This window comes from Sipha flava, unplaced genomic scaffold, assembly GCF_003268045.1.
Source record: "Sipha flava isolate LNK unplaced genomic scaffold, YSA_version1 50_pilon_pilon, whole genome shotgun sequence".
NCBI lineage: Eukaryota > Metazoa > Arthropoda > Insecta > Hemiptera > Aphididae > Sipha > Sipha flava.
Window position 1 is genome coordinate 1,735,179 of NW_020273428.1, and position 12,835 is coordinate 1,748,013.

The 12,835-nt window shown below is 30.0% G+C and overlaps 1 protein-coding gene across 1 annotated transcript; it reads left to right on the top strand.

Moving 5' to 3' along the window:
• Positions 1-11,672: 11,672 nt before the first annotated feature.
• Positions 11,673-12,835, top strand: LOC112690543 (zinc finger MYM-type protein 1-like). The gene is made up of 3 exons (XM_025564576.1): positions 11,673-11,870; positions 12,274-12,544; positions 12,633-12,835. The coding sequence occupies exons 1-3, from the start codon at positions 11,673-11,675 to the stop codon at positions 12,833-12,835; spliced, it is 672 nt and encodes a 223-aa protein (XP_025420361.1).

A 12,835-nucleotide genomic window follows, 5' to 3' on the forward strand; every position in this document is an offset into this window, starting at 1 on the left:
AAATTGTCTTTTTTTCGTAACATTTTGTACTCAAAATATACATTTTATTACAAATGATTTATAACTATAATATTTATAATAATAGTTAAGAAGTACCTCGTCGATACATTTATCAGCGATAATAAAACATAAACAAGTGGGTAGCATCAAATCGTACCAGTTATTGTAGGGCATCGACAACAAGTCGTCATCGCATAGGCTTTTCCTCGATGATCTGTGCCTAAATTTAACACATTTTGATTATAAAACTATCATTTCAATTTTCAAAAAAAAAAAAAAAAAAGGCATTTTCCTTCAAATCCTAACCCTAATTATAATACAATATATATAAGCTAGGTACACGTATTATAAAAGTATTTATTATTTGTGTACAGCATGGGGTAGCAACACTAAGTTAATTGAGGTATACAATGTATAAGTACGGGTCTCGTAAATCACAATACAACTTATTATTTATTATTAAACTATTATTCAAAATCATAATTAGCTTTTTTTTAATGAAACAGATGATATGAAAAAAACTATTTAAAATGTCAGAATACATATGTATATATCATAACATTTATTTACGATATCCTAACGTTAAAATTTCGAAATATTTCTGATGTTATAAATTATAAATATTTTATTAAGTGTTGTTATTACATATTTTTTTTTTTAAAAAAAAAACACAACTAACTGTTGAAAATAAATTTTACATTACAGAACTCTGAAAGAGTAGAAGGAGTTTTATCCATTGTACTACCTACTAGTATTCGTTTCGCGATAAGTACGTCTAAAATCAAAGACGTAAACGAAGCATACATAAAATTGTACAAATGTATGTACGAGATAATGAACGAGAAACCTCTGCCGTCAGGTAAATTGAATTTATGCGTAAAAATTATTCGTGGTATATTGGGGGCATATTAATATAAATAATAATACATAAGTGCACATTTTTATCACACGCGTAATCACTGCCAATACATTTGAATAATATTAAAATAATAATTATAAAAGTGTTCAAAGATATCGTAAAGAAAAATACAATTATGTTTAAACCCATTAGCGAATTATTAATTTTAAATAGGTGGTGTTTTGAAATTAAATATATTAATAGACGTATTGTATATTGTATATTGTTCTGGTAATTCGTGTGACTTCGTCATTGTTCGTCTTGCCAATCGTCATCTTAAAATTTTTTACACTACAGAGCTAAGATATTTATTATACGTTCGCCTTAAAACCACTTGATGAACGCGCAGGTAACAATTAAAATGTACAAAATATTATTGTCAACATAGTATTCGTTTTCGAAAAACGTATTAAACGCAATTGTTTTCAAATATCTACTGTGTGCACCACTAATCACATGTATCGGAAATAAGGAATTACACACGAAATATATGCGTACGACCAAAAAGGGAAACCTTTGATCGACATATGCACTTTTTCCGTTCACCTGAAATATCGCTACCCCGCGTTGTTGTAAGAATAAATACTCGGATGGTTCTATATTACAGTTACATCCATCCTGCGCGAAATATCTGCGTGCGCAACAAGTTTACAATTGATAAATTAACAATGTATTATAATACACGAACTATTATGATCATAAATGATTACAATTTTTAAACGATTTCTTCGTTCGTTTTTCGCAGTGAAAATGCCCTTGGCGGCTGCAGATCGTCAAGGACGTCGCGGAATCGTTCAGTGGATGAGTAAACGTTGGCTGACCGTCAAGTATAAGGTGACCGGCCGACCACCTCCATTGCCTCCACGCGATTATTGAACGACGGTGGTTTGTACATTTGTTTGTAAGTGGATAGAAAAAAAAACGCCACAATATTCAACGATGTTGTACCTTTTACGATATCATCACTTCCGCCCCCCGACGACGTTGCTGAACGAAAAGTACACGAGAACCAACTTGTAAGTATTTAAGGAACCGATCGAAATGATTTATATGACACTAATCGAAGCGATTTCGTTCGGTAAGGAAAAAAAAATTGCACCGGCCGTCGGTCGAAAATGTTGTAACGCGCCGCAGCCGAAAATGCCGCGCCGACAACCACCCTACGCCACCGTGGATACTGTTCACGTCGCGCACTCGCCTCAACACGCACCTATTGCGTACCTGTTCATTTCGATCCGGACGCAGTATACATTCGCATTGCACTCGTCGTCGTCTGCCATCGCGGGTACTGTTTATTTATTGTTGTCTTATTTATCGATTAGATGATTTGGTATTGTATATACTACGACGGTCGTACGTCACTTTTTGTATTCGTTTATTTTTTTTCTCAATAAAAACCAGTTTTCTACGTGTACTTTGTGTGCGACAGTACCATTACCATACACGTGTACGCTTATCAGATTTTTCGGACACGAAAAACGGCTTAAATAAAATATGCACCGAACCGCGGGTTAAGAGAAAAATAAAAACCACTTTATTCCTGCTACACGCTCGGCCTGCCCCGGTGTAGATTCAATACCTAGTGGACCACTCGAATATTATAATGATGATATTATTCATTATGCTATGTGGTACCTGTATGTTATTTACGAAAGTCGCGGTGCACAGCACGAGACGTCTTGTGCATCCATCTTCTTTTTTTTTTTTAAACGCGCTCTGGGAACAAGGGTGAATCAAGACGCACCGTCTGCACCAGAAGAGTTCGTTTTCGATTTATTAACAAGGCTTATAAGATAATGCATTTAACGTGTACGGGCGGCGATTTTAGAAACAGGTTTCTAATATTGAAATGGAATTTCTATATGACCGGGGAAAGAAAAAAAAATCATGTTAGTGCATCACCCCGAACCCACTCTGACCCCTCCCCAACCCCACCCCGGACCAAAACCCGGTCCCGCGGCACTGCGATGGACCACAGGGTGTGCGTATAGTTGTGTGACGTAAATCGTTACTGTACCGATCGCCGAGTGTACGGGCAACGCTAACATGGAACACACTATAAATAGTTATGTCATCGGTTCGAACGTAGGTGCTTTCTGCTTTTAAACGCGTGGAACGTTTAAAATAGTGACCGTACGCATACGTACGTATCGAGATTAAACAACGATAAAAAAATAAATTATTTCTTCGAAATACGCGTACTGCAGTAGAATTTCTATGTAATATATGGACACTTGACAGTTATGGAAAATTAAAACGGTTCTGTTTTGATACGTTTTTTTTTCGTCGAGAAAATAACAAATTATAAAAAACGAATATAAAATGCATATTAGGTTTTTTTTTTTTATTGACGACATCCCGGCAATCGAATATTATTAAAATGAAATGAATGGTTAATATATTCATGTTTTGTTTTTTATTCTACATGTATAATAATCGATAAATAAAACTAATTAAAAAAATAAAATTATTATTTTATATTTATATAAATTGTTCAATGATATATGTATGTGCATACATACGCATAAATAATTTCGAAAATATTAAAATATAGAAATCTGTACTTAATAACCAGACCAACGTAAGTCACATCACGCTAAGTTTTTATGAAAGCAAAAAAACTGAAAAAAAGTAAAATTTTGCCAGCCTTTAAAGCTTACATTTTGAATTAATGAGTAATAACCAAAATTAAATTATTATTTTTAACAAAATTCCGTTATTATGAATTCATATTAAGTAAATATTACATGCAAAATAAAGTAATAAGATGAAAATCTTTATTTTTAGACTTAAGTTTGTCTGATTCTGAGATACGGAAATAATACAAACATTAAATAAATGTTAAAATGTTATAAATGTTATAAATGTTAAACATAGTTTTGAATAGACATAGGTACAAAATGCATATTATTTATTCTTCTAAATAATGAATATCAATTTAAAGCGAACAAAATTTGAGTAAGTGAGTGTGTCCGGTATTTAGAGGTTTCACTGTGCGCGCATTTTCGGGGTGTTATGTGCTATATAAGTTAATTATACGTGTACTGTAATGTACAATATATTGATATTTTCAAATACGTTTTCCGTTTTTTAACAGTAACAAACAAGAATAAGATTTTACAATTTTACCTTCATCGATCTTATGGAGAAATAATTTTAAGATTTTCTTTTCAAAAAGTAAATTATAAAATTGAGACTAGCCTGTATAGTATCAATGCTGATTACTTAGAGGTCATAACAACAATATTGCACATAAACGTGTTCGATTAAATTTAAAATCGTCCACTTTTCGAAGGTTTCACTCTATCACTCTATAAGAACTTCTTTGTTACGAGTATTTTTACATGAAAATTGAAAACTGTATCTCAAAGGCACAATAAGTAATAAAAGCGATAACTATATAACGATAATATATAAACTGATTATCATTTAAAAAATATATAATTATGATTTAAATTTGTAACCACGAACTTCGGCAATACTATCCCTTTTATTTTCAAATATTTACTTTAGTACTTAATTTAATTTTACGAATTCTTACCTCGATGGTATTTTGTTCACTCGAGACTTCGGCAATGTTACTTTCGATGTTTTAGAAATAAGGAACTTAATTACCTACGAATAAAACAAATATAATCAACTAGAATAATGATTAAAAAAAAAAAAAAAAAACAATTACTCGATGATGATTACAATAAAAAAATAAAAATAAAATGGTTACCGGCAAGTATCGAAAAAATAATATCTGATGACCACAGCGTTGGACGAGAAAGGCGCGAACGCATCTGGTGGACTACAACGAACAATAAGAGTGTACAGAACTATACTGGATAGTGAACGAAGTGACTTCACGAGAGACGGGTTTTCTGGGTACAAGGGTAGATGGTGGGGAGATAAGGATCTTCTTTTACGTCGTGCCTACCTCTATATATACGTACAATATATGTGTACATATATTATTGTACGCGGCAGTGCGTTTAAAACGACGTCGTTGGTATTCATGAACCACTGTGTAGTTATTTCTCTGCTTCATTTGAAGTCCGTTGAAATTATTACACGGGTGTTCATCTTTTAGGCTGTTTTATTTTATATTCTTATCGACCTTGCCGTTGGAATTATTGCCCCGAAAATATAAGCTGGTGCGGACAAAAATTTGACTCGCAAGGTTCACATTAGTGCAAATCTGTGTGTAGGAGGCAGTTCAAAAAGATATGTGATACGTTAGGTGTGAAGTCTCTTAAAAAATTAACGTTGGAATATCCAGGATTATCAGAATCGAAAAATCAATAAATATCAACAGTTGTCTGAACAACTTGAGCAATTTACTTGTTAGTGAAAATGCGTTGTATCGATGACTGTATTTACAACGATATCCGATAGTAGGTGGAAAAGCACAAACATTTCATAAAAAAAAGGGTTCAATCGAAAGAATTGGTACTGTTAAAACAAAAACAACTATGTATTCATTAATTATTAATTATTAATTAATGTTCAAATTATTTTTAACTTTTATAGAACGAGGAATAGTCATGCATTTGATAAAAAAGTATGTAAAAGAATCCTTAATTGTGAGGAGGGGGTAGAAAACCCCAATGCCCCACTGCTTGCGCACGGAATTGCATCATTGACCAGGACCTGTGAATCATTTCTTAACTACGTCAAATGTACACATCACCGTACTAAATATCCAATTCGCTTGGGGGAGGAGACGTATCGGCTATTTATTAAAGATAAAAAATTATTTTTCAAAGGATTGAATGGACTTAAGTTTCTCAACTATTGTTAATAATATTTATTATCGGAATTGCATTGAACGTGAAATTTCAATGACACCGTTTAGACCGTTGTAGCAGCAATTATTTCATATTTCCGAGATTTTTTGATCCAAATTTCAAATAACGGGTGGCAGGTTGGTAAAGAAAAAGCTTGATCTTTTACTTTTTTCAAAGAATTTTTACGAGTTTTATTTTATTGAAAAACAAAATCGATTACGGGTTCTTTTTCTTTTTGTTTATTGAAAATATAATTAAAATCTATACACAAGTGCGTGTGCAATAATTAATGATGATCATATGATTAACATCAATCATGAGTCGAAAAAAATATACTTATAAAAATATAAAATTCCCAATAACTTACTTTTCTACCCGTAAAATTGTCGTTAAAACGTTTTTATATGTAAAAACTTTCGAAGACCATAACTCCATTGATATCGCTTATGTAGAATGTTACATTCCGTTCGTTTAATTAGTAACCTCACGGTCAAGATGCATTAGGAAAAATGACAATATTTTTATGATTATAGTAATATTTTACGAACTCAAGGCCATTTAATAATTTTAAAAAATATTTTCCATATTATTTAACTGTCGTCACCGGGCCTATTAAAATTAGATAGAACCGGTTATTGTAGGTGCGCTATACACTTTTGTATAGTATTATATATTAACACTGCATCGAAAATTTTGGAAAATCTGTTAACATTTTGGTTTGGTTAAAACACGCACCAACGTCAAAATAATTATAACAGCTATTCGTTTAAAATTTAATACATGTAAATCATACACTACCTACCGTTTTATTTTTATCTAGTACATAAAATTATTCGGTATCAGTAACACAGGTTTCAACAACAGTTCGCGAATTGTTTCGGGCAAATGATTTGACTTAAATTTCATATCGTTTCATTTTTAGGGTCGGTATCCTTATTGCGAAAGAATACGGTATTTAACCATAAGCTGCACATCTCATTTTAACATGTTCTGTTTACTATATCAATCGACGTATTAAAGATTTAATTTATTACGATTGATTATTCGTTTCGGCAATTGTTATGTGTCATCGTACGAATTTAGATCATCATATTTGTTGGAAAAGTTATAATATTTTCATAGTTATAATTGTATTAATTTAAAAATAATTAAATATCGATCTTCGATCTTGTATTTGTAACGTGAAATGAAATCGAGGTTTGTTCGGCGCTGCCGAAATGACGATTCATACAAATTATTTTTTTTTTTTTTTAATGTTGTTCATATAACTCATGGATACAGATATCGAAAACTTGCGTAGTACAGGCTGACGTACAACAATACTATCTACTGCACTGGTTCTCAACCTCTTAAAGTCTATGTCCTTTTTCTTATTATTATTATTTTATATTATTTTTTATTGTAAGAGGTCACGCCCTCACCATTTCAAAATTCAAGTATAATGATTGTACTAGTTAATAAATAAAATAAACATTTCATTGTACATTAACGAATATATTTATAAAGGTAAACGATATAATTAAAATTTAAAATTGCAATTATATTTAGAAAAAAAAATGGTCGAATTGCACTTGGGTTGAAAAAAGATTATGGTCGAACTGCACTCGTTCAAAAAAAAGAGTTAAAAACAAAGGCGTTTCCACTATGAACATTTACGCATACGTGCACAAAAATGGATGTTAAATTATTGTTGAACATAGCCAAACATTTTTCGTGTGCAAGAGTTTTACCCAAAAATGTTCTGTTTTTACTAAACACGTTTTTAGTAAAAAAAAACCCATTTTTGTAAAAAAAAATAATAACGTTATGAATCTTAAGTTTACGAATGTCCTTTCAAATGCATGATATGTTGAAATACCTTTTTTGAGCCCGAGTACAGTTTGACCATTACCTTTTTATAACCCAATTGACATTCGACTAAAATAAGTGCAATTCGACCGTAATGACGCTAACGCGTACGTCATTCGCAGTGGTCGACGAATTAGTAAGTTTTTCCGTTGTTTTGAAACCAAATATTTGCTACTGGATTCGGGCATAAAGTAATTGAAGTCTCATTTTTTTCTATCACCGTTGACATACAATGGTCTGAAATTCAATTTTAGGCGGAAAAAATGAACACCTTTTAATTTTTAGTTAAAAATATAGTTTAATATGTGAAAACTACATGCTTCGAGTATCCTAAGTCCAAATTTAGCACAGGCTTTGAATTTGACCCACAGGAAGGGAGACTAAGGAGGGAATTTATACATGAATTTCAAAATGTAATTTATATCAACTTATATGTTTAAATAGCAGCTAAATTCAAATTTAGTTCCAGTTTTGACATGGGCATTTAAAAAAATAAGCTAGACAAAAAAAAACGGAGGAAAAAACGGCACACTTTTTTAAACTCTTGTAACCAAAAACCGCTCATTTTATAATGATATATAATTTATTATTTGTTATTTATACTACATATTTGTTTAAAAACAATTTATTGAGGTACAATGTACATAGGCTAGGCATTGAAAATTTTAAAATATAAAATTTAAATATATATATAAAATATATTTGTGGCTAAAATTTTTTGCCGACGTTTTTTCAAAAAATTAAAATATAAAAAAAAATAAAAATTGCCCTTTTTATTACTATCTTCTTCTTTTCTTAGGGTTTATTGGGCTTTTAAGACCATCCCGTCTCACAACCTGTATTACTATCAATAGTTTTAAAATCCATTTATAAAAAACACTTTTTTTTTATAATATGTATATATACCTATATATTTAAACTTTACGTTATATCATGCGTTTCGGTCAACAAATGTACTGGTTATTTTTCGAGCACATCAACGTGCGATAAGATAAGCTTTTGAATGTAAAAATTAACTTTAAAATTATATATACAACATTCGTCTACACAAAATACATTATTATTTATACATTATTTAGTGAGGTTTTTATCCATTACTATAAGTGTGTGGTATTTGGCTGTACGATATACTTACCTGGCAATCCATAAAGTGTGCGGTTTTTTTCTACCAACCTTTTTGGGGTTAAAATCAAATATGTGCGGTCTTTGGATGCAACCGTTTTATATAAATATATGAATTTACGAGTATTAACCATTACTAATTTCTGTTTTATTTTTTTATTATTTTATTGAATAATAATAATTTATGCGGGCATATGATAGGACCGGTAAAATATGATAGAGAACGTTATTTTTGTTAACACGATTGAGAATGCTCATTTTTTTTTCTAACGTTACCAAATGTAATCGATTGATAATATGAGCATAATAATCTGTTGATATTTATCGGATTAGCTGGATGTTAATAGTAACTTAGATACCAGATACGAGAGAATGACGGTTAGGCTTTGCAGTCGTTGCACAAACTATTCGTCAATATATTTCATAATTTTATAAGTTCTACATTTTTTACAATTTTTTATTCATATTATATATTACATATTATTAGGCGCTTATTTGTATACGATTATAATTATTAATTTATGACTTTTTTCAAGAATATTTATTGTATGTATACTGAATTTTTTCAAAAGCTAAATAAATGATATAGCAAAGTATGACAACGTTACACAGAAATTCGTTCTCAATTGTTCGACCAAAAAGGTATAGCGTTCTCAATCGTTCGATAGCCTATTGGACAAGTACAATGTTTTATTTACAAAACAAAATGTATTTTCACTTTTCTAATATTCTAATAAATCAGTCGACCTGTGATCAAAAACGTGCACAACAATGTTTTCAATTAAAAATCAAAATAAATTATTTTTTATCGGCTTATAATACTAATTACATCAACAAAACTTATTGCTTATTAAATTTATAAAAACTTATAACTGTGCACATAAAATCATTTTTAAAAAACTTTTAGGGGAGGATTGCTTATGAGCAACTCACTTCCTCCATTGGTGATACCCTGAAATACACCATTGACACTTGCTACAGAGTTTCTATTTTTAATTATACATTTACACAATTTAAATAACTCTATTTCTTCTTTAAATGATTAAACGGTTTAATTCAAATTCAAACATTTTAATTTCATTATCTTATTTATTACTTTCCAAATAAGGGTCATCAACATTCTCCAACAAGTGAACTACGTTCAAAGTTCTAATCTCGTGGTGATCGGCACCTATTCATTTACACTATTGCATTACTGTATTTATATAAAAATGTATATTATTATTACATTTTATTATGGTAAAAAAAATCCGATATGTAAGTTTACATTGGTATCACACAGTGGAAGGAATACGAGTTCTTGCTGGCCAAAATGTATATAATCAAAAAATTAACAATATTAATATATTAAATATAGGTAAATATATAATAAATAGATTAAAAAAAAAATCAATCAGAATCACTAAAATATTCATTTTTGATACCACTACAATCGGATTCGGAACCAGATCCATTAACTGTTTTTTCAATGTTCAATAAAAAGATAAGGTCTGGTGGCAATGCAGTTTTTTTAGACATAGTTCTTAATGTTGTTTATATTTAAGATCAGATATGACTAAGAGATAATTTAAAAGGTATACTCGTATATTAGTATTGACGCGTACATTTTGTTTCGAATGATATTCTCTATATCAAATATAGTCCTTGTTTCGTGCGTTTAACCTCCGATAACTGACCAATTGTAACAAGGGCATACTGTATTAATAATAAGCCATGCATTAGTATTTTGTGAATGCTTGGAAGCATACGATACCAAATATAAAATTGTACGAATAATTCAGTAGTTTCTATTGTGTACTTGTCAAATCATTTCTAGTTTATTTCTAAACTACTAGACATAGCCGTTAAAATGCTATTTTATAAATTTACATCAACTCCGGTTATCTCAGACATCTTTCCCGCATTTTTAAATAACCTATAAACAACATTTCCAGTATTAGATGTGCTCCTTCCTTGAACAAATTTATCTACCTTCATACCTAATTCATACCAAAACCTAAATAGTGCTAACATTTTTTTTTCTGCAATACCAATTTTTTGCTCCACAGTGGTGCTTTTATTTGTAGTGGTTGATACTAATTCATATGAAATATGTAGTACGCATTCTAAAAACTTGAACCACACATGTAATGTAGATGATCTATATTTGAAGTTATTTTCATTAATTTAAAAATCATGCATTTGATCTAAGTTATTCATGTTTTTAGGTTCTTGTTTAATTAATTATAATATTTTTTGAGTAACACTTCTTTTTGACTAATCAAATTCTGTTATAAAAACAATATATCATGTATTTTTATCACAAACGATCTACAGCACTCTGAAAATCGATCGGTCGGTGACCACCTTTCTGGTATAAGTAGATAATTTAATGATGTTAAACCGGCTCACGATTTTTAGAAAGAAGATTTAAATAAAATTACCCATGCGTCTAACGTACGTAAAAAGAGGATGAGGATAGCTAGGCACGTTATTAATATGATTGGGAAAACCAAAAACATTTTTAAATAGCTCCAAACGAATATTATACTGGTTTGTTCGTGTATCATGTTCATACTTATTAGTGATTACCGGCACAGTCGGCACACAGAAAGTTAAATTAACCATTTCACATTTCAATCTAACCATTTCACTTTTCAGTATTTCACAAAGGCACGTAACGTATCGTACCTCATAATATCTTGTAATATTTTATATAATTGTTGTTTCAAACGAATGTTATTACTTATATTAGTTATAATCGTATATAAATTTAAATTCGTTAAAAAAATAAAATGTTTAGTATTTTTAATAAAAAAAAAAGCTCTAATGATGATCAACTAAATGTGCCGGAACATACGCCTACGCCTTCGTCTGCAGTAAATACTGAAAGTATAATTGCAGAAGAAAATGAGTTAAATGATATTGATAATATCTAATACCCAAATAACTTGATTTGGGTAATTTAAATTCAGGACCGCGTCAGCCAATATTAAAGGTAAGTAGATTTTTAATTGAAATGTATATTAATATTATAAATAAGATTTTCAAAAATGTTTAAAAAGGAGTATCCTAAGACAAAATTTGGAAATCAAAATCGAGGATTTACACCTTCTTACTTTAGTGAGTTTAATTGGCTTGAATATAGTGTTAGAAAAGATAGCGTGTTTTGTTTTCCATGCCGTATTTTTGGAACTGCTCATCAAACGGAAAATACATTTACTGTAATAGGATTTAAGAACTGGAAAAAAGTAAGTTTCACAACTATTCTTATTAAGATTCTAATTAGTCTAAAGTTGAAGTACCTATGTATTTAAAACATAAAAAATAACTTTTTTTTTGTTTTTCTCGTCGCATTTGAATGTTTTTGGGAATTTTCACTTTTCACCTCTTCAAGGTACTTCCGATATCAGATTTGCTACCGAAAACACATCATGGGGTTCAAAATTGAAGAATTATTTTGAATAGTTATAGTGTACACAGGCACAAAAAAAAAAAAAAAAACTCATCATAGTAAAATCAATACATTCTTCACTTTGTCCAGAATCTAAAATAAAATGAAAACTTAATTACCTACTATGTAAAATTATAGGCATAATTTTATTATAATAATTTCTATATATTTAACACAATATTTTATTTTATCGTCTATAGCTTTGTGGATCAAGAGATTCAAAGACCAAAAAATCAAAACTAAGTTTGCACGCTTCAACAATTAATCACATTAATTGTATGTCAAGATGGTTAGAATATAAAAATTCTTTAAAACAAGGTAGTATCATCTCCAAATTATCAACAGCCAACAAGGAGCACATTGACAAAAATCGGCAGTATATTAAATGTTTAATTGACATTGTTATATTTCTTGGGCGGCAGGGACTTCCATTTAGGGGTCATCGTGAAAATGAAGATGCTTTAAATAAAGGTAAGGATAAATAAATAATATTCTTTGTGATTTTAATGATTTGTGTTCCTTTAAAAATTAAGTATAATATTTTAATTTCTTATTTAAGGTAATTTTAAAGAGCTGTGCATGTTGTTTTCAAAACATCATATTGAGTTTGAGAAAAAATATATTTTCAACTCAACTAACCATACTAGCTGGGCCATTCAAAATGATTTAATAAATATTTGTACTTCATATGTGAGAGATAATATTGTTTCTGAAGTTAAAAAGTGTGGCATGTTTTCCATTTCATGTGATGAATTCAGGTAA

Coding starts and splice junctions, on each gene's coding strand:
- LOC112690543 (XM_025564576.1), top strand. CDS start 11,673: ATGTTTAAAAAGGAGTATCCTAAGACAAAATTTGGAAATCAAAATCGA. Junction 11,871..12,273: donor GATTTAAGAACTGGAAAAAA/GTAAGTTTCACA, acceptor TATCGTCTATAG/CTTTGTGGATCAAGAGATTC. Junction 12,545..12,632: donor TGAAGATGCTTTAAATAAAG/GTAAGGATAAAT, acceptor TTCTTATTTAAG/GTAATTTTAAAGAGCTGTGC.